Raw genomic sequence first — 13597 nt, forward strand, 5'->3', positions numbered from 1 at the left:
CTAATTTGTCAAAGTTATAGTGCAATTCCAAAACAATTAGTTCGCGATAATTGTAACTTTTTGGTGTTATTTAAACAAGACTTAACAAATTTAAAACACGTATTTGAGGATCACATAATGAGCGATATGGAGTTTCATCGGCTAAAGGAAATTAGCGATGCTTGTTGGGAGAATAGACACGGCATCCTAGTTATTGATTTAGATTGTAGTGTATCTAAGGGACGTTACCGTAAGGGTTTTGATAAATTCATTGAAGTTTAAAACTAACGACTTCAGCTGTACAGTTCGTAGTAACTTCACATACATCATACAATGAACAACACGATAGCTGCAGAACTTATCGCGGCACGAGAAGTGGTGAGAGACAAAATTCGTTCTTTAAAAGAAGACTTAGAGGAGTCAAGGATTCGGTCGGAAACCGCATATGCACCCATCGCAAGGCCATTACAGGATATTGTCGCAAAACTTGACACTGCGCCTTTACTATCCATTCCAAAACGAAGTCTATCTCCAAAAGAAGAAAAGTTGATATCTAAGATGCAACGTTACTCGCCGGATATTTCTGACGTACCAGCTAAAACCGAGACCGAATATTTTATTCGAAAACCGAAAGTTCCATTAAAAGAACAACGACGAAAATTTACTACATCGACTCCTGAAAAAAGGTTGGTATCTTCTCCCACGTCTTCTCCTCTTGACCCATTAGCTCATGCAGAAGAAGAAGTATATGAAGTTCCGCCGGGCGAAGAAGAAGAACTCCTCGATTCTAGCGAGGATACCGGAGCTCTTATTTCGGACGCACATAATCGAATAGAACGACTTAAAGATGAAATAGAAGAAAGATTGGAGTCCCCAGAGGTACAAACCGCTTTGAGTCAGTTTCATCCTTTGCCCAGCACGTATATTGTTGGTTTAACAACAGATTTAAAAGATGATTATGATCGTTTATACGCTGTTGGCGAAACTCCCGAAGGTTTCTACATTGGAATCAGCCCTGTACACTTTGAGGATCAGGATATTCACGTTGGAAATTTCAAATACACGGGAACCGTTGGTTTATACGATTTACTATTTAAAAACGAACCAGGCAAATTTACAATTCAGGACATGCGCAACTACAAAGATATCTTACTACGTTCAAATGCTCCGTACATTAATTACATTCCAGAGGCAGGTATGACTACTGAGGACGAAAGTGAGAAAGTTCAGAATATTATTAAGCCTATCGTTGAAGGTAACAAACCCAAGGTGCATTGGGCTAAATACTGGCCGAATCCGAAGAAAAAAGTCGGTGGTGCATTACAAAAACAAGTCGTTCCTGGGGCTCTTATCGAATACGAGTATTGGGACGATCCCAACGAACTTGTCGACAGACTGCGTTTGTTGGTGGCCTCGCAAACTGCAGGTCATTCTGCACATGTCAATGAAATATCATCAATAATATCGGAGCTAACAGAGGCCGAGATTATACATTAAAATATTATCATAAATATACGACTCTCACATTTTTTGTTTTAAAACACCGACGTTTGTGAACTAGAGCAGATGAGTTTAAGCAAGTTCGGAAAACATTCGTCTAGTATGACGATCGATAAGTTTGGTAAACACGTACACGGACACAACATTGCTGCTCATTTTAATAAACGTGAAAACTTACAACGATATTTCAAACAACCAACAATACTTACGTTTAGCGGAGTTGGAACTACGGATACAACGGATAATTATTACATTATTCAAAATTTAGGTTACGTAAGTAAATATATAAACTTTTTATATATTGGTGAAATAGTGAAATACCGATTTGAAGGAGACGTTGAAATGATTATTACGGGAGTATCTTCGATCCAAATAAAAAGTTAAATGTTCTCTCCTTTGGAGATAAAATAGTTTGCAAACCCACAACAAAGACCACTTTACTCAAGAAACCATTTATGGTAGAACTGCTCATTGAAATATCCAGAAAATGAGCGATATTAGAAGGTCCGTCGTAAACGAGTTGCACGCGTCCGTGAGGAAAAAGTATAAACGCAGACGTGTTATTATAAAAGGTTTAACGGATTTATTTCAAGCTGATTTAGTGGAGATGATACCTTATTCAAAAGCAAATGGTAATTTTAAATATATTCTAACAGTTATTAATGCTTTCTCAAAGTATGGATGGGCTGTACCACTAAAAAGCAAAACTGGCAAAGAAGTTACGCGAGCTATGGAAACAATTCTATCGGAAAAGCGGAAAAACATACCGAAGAATCTGCAAACGGATAACGGAAAAGAATTTTACAATGAGGATTTTAAAAAGCTCATGTCACGATATCACATCAATCACTACAGTTCATTTTCCAATTTAAAGAGTTCTATTGTTGAACGGTTTAATAGAACAATAAAAGAAAAAATGTGGAAAGAATTTAGTATGCAAGGTAACTATCGTTGGTTGGAATTGCTTCCCAAATTAATTCTGGATTATAACAACCAAGTTCACAGGACGATAGGAATGAAACCTAGCGAGGTAAATAACAGAAACGCACCGACACTGTTAAAAACTGTTTATAATTACATAAAATTTGCCGATCCTTATACCAAAAAATTTAATGTCGGTGATCACGTCAGAGTGAGCAAGCATCGACACGCCTTCACCAAAAACTATACTACCAATTGGTCTAACGAAGTGTTTACAATACATTCTGTTCGTAATACTTTCCCAAAAACATATCTGCTCAAAGATGCATCCAATGAAAAAATTATGGGTGGTTTTTATCGAGAGGAATTACAAAAAGTTAAATATCCTGACGTCTACTTGGTGGAAAAAGTGCTACGGCGAAAAGGAAATCAAGTGTTTGTGAAATGGTTAGGATTAGGTCCGTCTCATAATTCTTGGATCTCAAAAACTAACGTTCTTTAGAACGTATATGTCGTATATATATAAAGACCTATATAAAAGTTCACAAGACTTTATTAACAATCGAACATTACAAATACATTATTATTATTATTATTATTATTCTTTACAATTTTTTCTAAAATTAAATTCATTTATTCGCATTCAATCTTTTTATCAACCAATGACCCCACGCCAAAGTATTACATCCGTTCGGTAATATGTATCGTTTATCATCGCACGATGAAAGAGCAATTTTATTCTTTAATTCGGTATACATAGTATGAAATTCTGACTTAAAAATGTACATTTTTTTATGAATCGATCCGCCACATTCAACCACACGTTTATAATCGGTCACGCTTAAATGTTTATCTATAACATATTTCTTTACTCCTTTAGCCTTTTTTACATTATCATTCAACAAGGTGATGCAGTACGCCTTAGCTCCTGTTCCAACAAATGACATTATGCACCTGTTTGGATATTCATCTTTCATTCTTCCCAACACAGATCGACCGCGAGGTATATTGTGTATATTATCTAACGGATAATTGGACATGTCAAAAAATTCAATATTTTCTTTTATATCCTCATATACATTGGGAGTAGTAATTTCTAGGATTAGGGAGTCAGTATCGGTGTATAAAAGTGTTATGTTATTTCCATATTTAACTTTTAAGTAATCATAGAAGAAGCTGTACATTACGGTTTTCGAAAGGTCTAATATACTGAAACCCACATACAGCGGTTTGCAATAACGAACTTCCGCGACGTTCAATTGAACGGCTATCAAATTATCGCAAAATATTTTCGAAGATTTAAAATTTGATTTAGCTATTAGGGCTTCCACGCCCGGTTTCCTATGACGACATTCCCAGTGGGTAACTAGTCTTATATCCACTCGCTTTTCCACATTTTCCATTGTCTTACCGTATACGATGTTATTCATTGCTTTGTAATGATTTTTTTCAAATTCATTCTTAGCTTTCGCACGTTTATCGGAATTGAAATCGATGTAGCTCCGCATCCAGTTGGATTGTTTAAATTCTAATACTCTGTAAATCTTCGTTAGTTTCAATCCGAACTTGATACACTGCTTTAGATTCACGTAATGAATGATGTATTTTGTTTTATTTTCCAAATTTGCTATTAACTTTGCATTTTTTGAACCTGGGGGTACAATCCGTTCTGGACAAAATGGCAAATCGTTGTGTTCATCATGTATTACTTCCGGATACTCTAAATCTACCTCGAACACGTAACCCTTTTCGGAATCGTCTTCCGTATTGTAAATATCTAACTTTTGAATCTCTTCATCTGATACCCATCGAAATCCCCCCGTCGGTAATTTTCGTCTCATTGCGTGTCCATACAAATTCGTAGCGTCGAGATACAAAATATAAGATGGGTCTTTGATTTCATCAAATTCCATCATTAATTTATTGTTAGCCTTCGCACTGCGTTTAGTGCACATACTTAATCCACCGCGAATACCATTTTTAAAGAAGTGTAACATGTCTATGTCCGTTAATAATTCTAATTTTACACCTGTCATTCGTAATAATGCATCCCAACCGAAGCCCGGCGCTGTGAAGTAATGACATGGATCTAAAGAGTAATACTTCATCGAGATGGTTCGGAAATTCTCAAATACGTCCGCCAAAAGTAAAACGTCAGACGTTAAATAAATGTCGCTATATTCGCCTAAAGTGCGACAGTTAAATAAGTTCCACACCGTTTGTGCACGACAATAATTTTCTTCGGTTATACTATCGTCGCATAAAGTATTGTAAAAACTACTTCGATCTGGCAGAGCGGTAAGATTCAGCTTTTCGAATGAATCCACAAAGGAATACGGAAAAACTCCTTTCTGACGTATAAGTCGAAACTGTTCTTCGTTCCTAAAATATTTTCTGATTTGAACGCATTGGTTGTCTTCCAAAAATGAACCCAACTTCTCTAGCGATCAAGCCATAAACCTAAATGAATCCACAAATCTCAATTTCATATGAACCCGCCTTAGCTTTCCCTTGCTGTCAATGTTTTCTCCTACGATAATTTTTTTCGAAAATGATATATACTTTTCTTTATTCTGTGCTATAACGTCCACGTCTTCTTCTTTTAATGCCATATCTTTCACAAACATATGACAATCGTAGTTCGAAAGATTGTGAAAGAATATAGGTATGAACTTTGGTAATTGATAATTGATGTTACATACAGCATGTGCGGGTCTATGCAACCCAGTTAGGTGATCATGATCGCACACTTTATTACCTTCTTTTATTTTGTGCGAACAAATGTGACAGATATCCTGCATCTCATGTATTAATCTATCTATAGGTGGTAATGGGAGCATTTCTTTTGGTTGGCTTAAATAATTTTTGTATATATTCAGAACGTCATGTTCCAACTTGCTCATGAAAATTTGAGCAGCATTACATCCGCGATATATTTCAAACTTCGACAATGATTCGTCATATGAACATTTTATATAATATGCAAATGCATAAGGTTCGTGTTTGAAACATTTGACGGAGTATGAATTATCATCGTTAAGTTCTGTTGCTTCCGCATCGGCGATCGGTTTCTGTAATGCTTCAAAATCTGCATACACCACGAACGGTATTTTTAATTGTCTTTCAAAATTTTCGAACTGTAGTATATTTTCCTTTTCTTCATTTCTATATTTATTTATTTTCAAATTTGTTGTTGGTAAAATTGCCCTTACCTTGCTGCAATCGTCACTTTGATGACGGATAAGTTTATTTTCTGACGTAAAGAATACCAAGCATCCGTCGCAAATATACTTTTCATGACCATTCTGCGATGCTTGCGATGATAGTAATCGAGACAGATTTTTTATCCAACAATAGTGACTATTCCCGGAATCATTTGTAACCAATAATAAATTTATGTGTCTTTCTTCTTTTTGTCGACATATATACATTGTAATTATGTCATAATTCATAACACCGTCTTTAAAATACTCATTTATTCCATATACATTAATAGATAGTTTGTTCTGCTTTTCAAATACAGGTATATCTCGTAATTTAACTGGAAAAACAATATTTGAATAGTCTAAGCCGCAGTCTAGGTAATTCGGATACGAAGATGTCCTCTGTGGTAAACCGTTCGGTTCATGTAGTGCGGATGTTACAGCCCATGCAAAACATGCATCATCCGCGTTTTGTATATTTATCACAGCACGCTTTGCTTTTATTTGCGATGGTAGATCGATGTAATTAGATGCTCTGATAGGATTATATTTGTTTAAATTTAACTCCATATAGACAATTTGCATTAAAGTCCATCCTAAATAAAATATTGAAACATTTATTTTTTAATATATAGGTATATTATGTCACATTACGCTTACCTGAATCTAGTTCCTGGAATTCTGACATTTTTGATGAAATTTCATCAATAAATTCCTTATATATTTTATACAGATCCGACGCTAATGATACTACCTTATTTTTCGTATTGAATGATTTTATTTCACAGTCTTCCTTTGATTGTAAAAAATACAAACCAAAACATTTCATATTTAATTTTACATTTCGGTGAATATCGATTGCGCTTTGTATTAGATTTAGTATTTTTTCTCGAATTCTATGAGAAAATTCATCCAAATCCACAAAAAAACCTTCTTCACTTATTCGATAACTGACGATTTTGTCACCGAATGCTCCAGCTATTCTCTCCACTCCGTCATCGATTATAACAAAAGCGTTACGCTTGTGTGCGTTGCTTCGTAAATGTGCAGAGTAACATTGTCTATTTACATAATCATCGCAAGCCTCACATTTTACTGCTTTTGGAATTTGCGGTGCGTCAAGCTTGATTCTCTTGCCAATACAAGATAATCGTTGATGTCTTTTTAAATTGTCAACTCGAGTAAAACTTTTTCCACAATCCTCACACACGACCATTTTACAATTTAATGTTGTACACTTCTACTTGTTATGAAAGAACTACGTCAATACCACATTTCGCAGGCGTTTATAAATCCTCGCCGCTCCTGAAACTTATTGGGAGGAGGAGGATGCATCGAGTGCGTTTGTATACATGTATATTTATAACTCCGTATACCTCTGCATAATAAATTAAAAAAATATGTCGTAGGTAGATCATGACTCACTTACTAGTATTAAGTTAATTGACCTCCTTCTCGAACGTATCCCCCCAAAAAAATTTGCCGATTCAAGAACCTCCTCGCATATTTTAAAGCTCCGTATACCTTTACACAATAAATTTTAAAAAAATATCCCGCAGGTAGATCATGACTCACTTATTTGTATACCTACATGTCCCAAAACCGTATACCTTTGTGTACAATAAGTTAAGAGATATATCGAAAACATTAACAGTTCATTGAGAAGCGTCGAAGGATAAACATAGTAATTGTTTTCATCTAGGTAAACAGGTTACATATAAAGATAAATTTTTAATAACATAACCTAAATAAAGATAAATTTTTAATAATTTCGTTAATTGACCTCCTCCTCTCTTCATCGAATCTCCTCCGACCCTCAAATAAATCGCCGATTCAAGAACCTCCTCTCCTCATCGAACCTCCTCTGACCCCCAAAAAATTTGCCAATTCAAGAACCTCCTCCTAGAACGCAGGTTCGAGGAGGAGGTTCTTGAATCGGCGAATCTATACTATTGTGAAAGAGAATGCTGAGGGGAATTCGGAGGGTTATAATTGATAGGACTTGTTACAGGATTTTGGGTAACAACGGTTGGAAATATGAACGGCGTCGGTTTCAGCTGTAGTTGCGGTGTTCGACCATCCTTGATGAATTTGGCTAAACGTTTTCTCATTTCATCCACGGTGCCAGTTGCATTTAAACCAAATTTGTCTAATTCTACTTCCAAATCAGCCTTTCTAAGATTATATATCCATCTCGTTCGCACATTTGCTACATCCTGACTGGGTCCTTCCACTGGTGGTTCAAGGTGTTCTTCGCCGGTATTCATTTTTAATTATCGGTTTAAATTTTCTTCCTAATATTCGGAAAAACGGTCCCTGCTCTTCTTCCGTATGTTCGGAAAAACGGTCGCTGCTCGGGTGCCAAAATTTGCGACGTCCTTTCCTGGTTCGGTCCTAGGAAAGGGGTCTTGGTGCCCTTTTATATGCTCGGGATGTTAACGGTCTCGGGCGCCACCTTATGTTTAGAGAGTTAAGGAACTCTTTCGCCTCCAAATAGCTTTTGGGGGTTACAGTCGGAGATTCAGGGTATTTGAGAGAGGGTGAAAAATAAAAACATGCGGTTTATAAATTAAGAAAATAAAATCAAAATTTATTAATAATAAAAAAAAATCAACATAGGAGTTTACGGAGGAAGGTAAAAAAAATCTTTATTTAAATATATAATCGGTAAATATCTGGCCTAGTGCAATCTTGTGGGACTCGTACTTCGGACGTAATTGAAATAATTATTCATAAGGGAATAATTGGTCTGGATGAAGTGCTAAGGAAAACTCGCGATAGCACCAGTTCGGGAAGATGTTGCGGAAAACTCGCAGCAACACCAGGTCGGGAAAGTGTTGCGGAAAACTTGCAGCAACACCAGGTCGGGGAAAGTATTGCAGAAAACTCGCAGCAATACCAGGTTGGGAGAGTGTTGCGGAAAACTCGCAGCAACACCAGGTCGGGAAAAGTATTGCGGAAAACTCGCAGCAATACTAGGTCGGGAGAGTGTTGCGGATAACTCCCAGCAACACCAGGTCGGGGAAAGTATTGCGGAAAACTCGCAGCAATACTAGGTCGGGAGAGTGTTGCGGAAAACTCGCAGCAACACCAGGTCGGGAGAGTGGATGAAAATTTATTTCACAAAATAAATCAAAGTCCCACAATTGCAAGACCAAAAACAAACTTACGATAAAACTCGGTTATTTCTAAAACTCGGAGATTTTTCGGTGAAGTCCGGCCAACTTCTTGAAGACGGTTGATGACGGCTGAAGATTCTTGAAGAATGTCGAAGACTAATCCAGAACGGTCGAAGACTGATCAAGACAGTTCAAGACTGATTCTGACAGTTAAAGACTGATTGAAAATGAAATTTTGACCGGCTATTTATACTTGTTCGGGGTGAAAACTGGATTTTTCCGAGTGGGGGATCGTATTAAAACAAGTTATCAAAACTAAATTATAATGTGCGGGGCTAATTAATGAAAATGCGGCGAGATATGACGATACGGCGAGATTAGACATGACAATACAAGAAATTACAATGCAGTAATCAAAAAAATTAATACGAAATCAATTAAAAGAATATTTTACCTTAAAACTAATATGACAACCTCAAACAACAACGGTTATTTCTTTTCGATTCTGTTAATTGCCAGTAAACGGTGCGAAAACGTGTGATATTTGAAAATTGCGGTGTTGTCAAACCTAAACGTGGGAGAATTGGCATTTGCGCATGCATGGCATGAATATGACGTAGGCGTTGCCGACTTTTAGATACTACCTTCACCCCCTTGGGGTAATGTGGGAAGTATATTCGGCTGTCATACATTTTTCGAAAGAAAAAAAAAATGTAACTCCGTTACAGTGTGTGAAAATGAAAGATCTCCGTTTGAAGCGTTGCGTGAATTACATCATCCTTCTAGATACTTCTATTACACATATATAATTACATGTTTTTTATAATTTATTTACTTTAACAACTATTTAGTAGCTAACAGGTTACAGTTATTATTAACCGAAAAAGTCAATTTCGAACCTTGAATGGATATGGAATGTCCAGTTCCATATCCAATTAAGTGTACCAAACTTGTTAAAACCGATGAAGCAATAATTTCCGCAAAAGTGGAAATTAAATAATAATTTGTTAACGAAGTGGAGGGGGCGCGGCCGCCTATCAAATCTACCTACCCATTTACAAATCGTTCAGTTGAACATCAACTTCCAGCGTTTGCGGACTCAATAACATATAGGTAATCCTGCATCTCCTGCGAGAAGTTGTAACCGCAATCTTCATTGTTCTAGAATGGCTTCAACATCAGGCAAAACCATGTCTTTTTCAAGACCTGTAGAGGAAATGCGTCAGAGGGTTGTAAGTGCTGTAGGGAGAGATATAGAGCCCGCAATAAAGGATTTTAGTCGTTATATTAAGGTGATGAACGCTGCGCTAAAGGTAGCTAACACAAGTGGCAAGAAGCACCACGTAACCACTTGTGCTAGGCACATGCATGCATTCCGAAGCATTCTAAAATCGCTCCGGGACGTAACTGAGGCCGGGTACAGACCAACTAACCCGAATTGCGAAAACTGTAGAAGCTCGCGGGTACAATGGCAGGACATTCACACGGCGTTCTCCAACAGAATGAGAACGGGAATCATCATTATCCTGACGCACAAGGACCCGCGACAATTTATGGAAGATGCTAAAAAAATGATAATCAGAAGAATGACTAATGCTGTTAAAAAATCGACATTGAAAGTTAATGCTGTGTTTTGTGGGAAATTCGTAACTAAGAAAACAGGAAAGGAAGTATTTCAATTTAAATATATAAATACTAAAAATGTCCCAATTTATAACAACACCGATTTAGAGGAATGGTTTAAGAACAACATTCAATACCCCGTTCCAAAAGACCTTGAAGAATTTCAAGAAAAGGATAGTGGATGGGCATTAAATGCTATCGTAAACCTGCAGATGAACATTAATAAATTCACCCCACAACTTGGGTCGTCATACATTGAATTACCGAGGGCCGTTAGGCTGAAGCACGCTTGCGTAAATGTGAAGAACGATGATGAAGCATGCTTTGCGTGGGCAGTGACTTAAGCACTTCATCCAGCCAATCATAACACTGAGCGAATCTGCATATATCCGCATTACTCGGAAGTTTTAAATATGACAAACATAACAATGCCCGTTTTCATGAAACAAATCCCTCGGTTTGAACAACAAAACGATGTGTCGGTCAACGTGTACATTCTCGAACCACTAAAGAAGGAGCGGTACAATGTAGTTCCTTCCTATCTAACTAGGGGGAAGAGAGACAGACACGTTAACCTACTACTCATCCAAGATAAATACGTGAACGAAGAAGATGGTGATGATGATGAATTCAAACCGAGATTTCACTACGTTTGGATAAAAAATTTATCCCGGCTAGTGTCATGCCAATTATTAACCATCATAGGAAAAAATATTTCTGTGAACGTAGCCTTCATTACTTTTGCACTTCCACTGGCCTAGAAAAACACGTGGAGGATTGTGCTAAAATGAATGAATGCCTCATCCGGATGCCGGAGGAAGAGGAAGCGGTATATTTTAAGAATTTTCAAAATAAAGAACCGGTTCCATTTGTAGTGTATGCGGATCTAGAATGTCTTCTAATACCAACAACAAATACTGGTATACAACATAAGCCATATAGTATTGGTTATTACGTAAAATGCTCATATGACGAGTCTCTGAGCTTTTACAAATCATATACCGGTGAGAACTGTCAGCACTGGTTTGTGGCCGTAATGAAGCAGCTGGCTGAAGATGTGGAAACTATATTCCTATCTCCCTTACCCATGCAACCTCTTACCGAACCGCAAGAACTGGAGTTTCGCTCATTATCATGCTGTCATATACGCGAAAACCGCTTTGACGTGGGTGACGTCAGAGTTCGAGACCATTGTCACTTTACTGGTAAATATCGAGGAGCTGCGCATGAGGATTGCAACATTAACTATCAGGATAGTCACGTGATTCCAGTAGTCTTTCATAATCTAAGTGGGTACGATAGTCACTTTATTAAAAGGAATTTAGCAAAAGATTTCGAAGGATGCATCGATTTGCTATCTATAAATAAGGAGCGATATACTTCTTTTACTAAAGATATAAACCAAAATTTAATTAAATTCCGTTTTATTGATTCATTTCGATTCATGGCATCGAGTTTAGACAAATTGGCAAGCTATATAGATTCCTTTCCAAATTTAAGAAAACAATTTCCAAATTTAGATTAATCTAAATTCAAATTATTAACGCGTAAAGGAGTGTTTCCTTATGATTACTTGGACTCTTTTACAAAATTAAATGAAACTGCATTACCGGATAAATCTAAATTTTATAACTCTATGACCGACAGTCACATTACAGATACTGATTATGCGCATGCTAATGAAGTGTGGAACGCTTTTGGCTGTTAAAATTTAGGAAATTACAGTGAATTATATTTGAAAACAGATATTTTGTTATTAGCAGACGTATTCGAGCAATTTCGGGCTAGCTGCCTGAATTCGTATAGCTTAGACCCGGCTCATCACTATACATTGCCTGGGTATACATGGGACCGAATGCTGAAGTATACGAGGGTAAAACTTGAGCTATTAACGGATATTGATATGGCAATGTTTATAGAGCGAGGTATACGATTAGGTCTAAGCCTGTGTTCGAAACGTTACGCCTCGGCTAATAATAAATATCTACCTAATTATAAATCAGATGAGCCATCACAATTTATAATTTATGATAATATCAATAATCAATATGGACACAATGGTGTCTCAGTACTTACCTGTTGAGGACCGCTGTGAATATCGAGACGCCTGCGTACGGTAGTTTTTAAGGAAACAATTAAAAACAGGTGCATTCGTGTATATTCTTGTCGAAGTAAAGATGGCGAACGTCCATAAGCGTTTTGTTCACAATAAATGATTTTAAATTAAAGAAAAGTGTGTGTTTCTGTGTATCAAATCCAGAATCAGAACAATTACATATACAGTCCATTGAAAGTGTCGAATATTTTGATCCTTCGAAGTGGATTTGGTACAGACGAGGGTGCCGGCATCAAGGCGCCAAGCGAATAAAGACACGTGGTCGAATTAGAAAACAAGGTAAACCCAACGCTATCTATTTTAACCGTTTCCTTTCATGTGTGTGTGTGCCTACATTTCGCCAAAATGTCTGACGAAAAGAAAAAATTATTGTTGAAACGTGGTAATCTAAAGGGTCAGGTGACTAGGCTGGTTACTTATTTCGAGAACTTTAATAAAGAACAACCAATTGGCGTCGATTTACGTCAGTTAGAAATAAAATTAGAGAAAATCAGACCTGTTTTTGAGCAATATGACGAAATTCAAACTATGATTGAGTTAGAGCAGGGTGTAGAGGACTCTGACGAACGTAAGTTATTCGAAAATTCACATTCTAAGATCGTTGCTGATATCCAGGTATTTTTAAAAGAATTTTTTATCGCAAATAACAATACAACGTAGAAAATAATGTCAAATTACCCCAAATTCACATGTAAACATACCATGGGAATTACGAAGAATGGATCGAGTTTAGAGATACTTTCGTAGATAATAATTGGTGCATGATAATAATTCACTGTCAAACATTCAAAAATTTCATTATTTATGTGCAGCTTTAGAAGATAAAGCCTCGCATACCTTGTTACATTCCGAAATTTGTATGTTATGTGTGGGTGACTTGTTCGTGTATAATGGGTTATGAGTTGCATACATTCGGAAACTTATTATTATTTTTATTTACTTTGTTTACATTTTGTTTGTTTATAACATTTTATTGTATTCTCTTTCAGCAACATATTCTGAGTGTTCCTTTTTTTTCCTTTTAACTCCTATCACTTTAAAATTCTCCTTTTTGTTTTTGAGAGGGTGTCGTAAATTCATGATGTTATCTTGCGCAGACGTAATTTTTTTCGATATTGGGTATAAAAGACCGTTCA

At 36.6% G+C, this 13597-nt stretch overlaps 1 protein-coding gene across 1 annotated transcript; it reads right to left on the minus strand.

The window, feature by feature from the left end:
- Positions 1 to 3029: 3029 nt before the first annotated feature.
- On the minus strand, positions 3030 to 6819 carry LOC139431604 (uncharacterized). Its single transcript, XM_071199603.1, has 3 exons — positions 6264 to 6819; positions 4963 to 6199; positions 3030 to 4782 (listed from the first exon to the last, which is right to left on the minus strand). Exons 1-3 carry the CDS (start codon positions 6817 to 6819, stop codon positions 3030 to 3032), a joined length of 3546 nt encoding a protein of 1181 aa, XP_071055704.1.
- Positions 6820 to 13597: the final 6778 nt, after the last annotated feature.

The sequence above is a fragment of the Onthophagus taurus genome, chromosome 10, assembly GCF_036711975.1.
Source record: "Onthophagus taurus isolate NC chromosome 10, IU_Otau_3.0, whole genome shotgun sequence".
Lineage (NCBI taxonomy): Eukaryota > Metazoa > Arthropoda > Insecta > Coleoptera > Scarabaeidae > Onthophagus > Onthophagus taurus.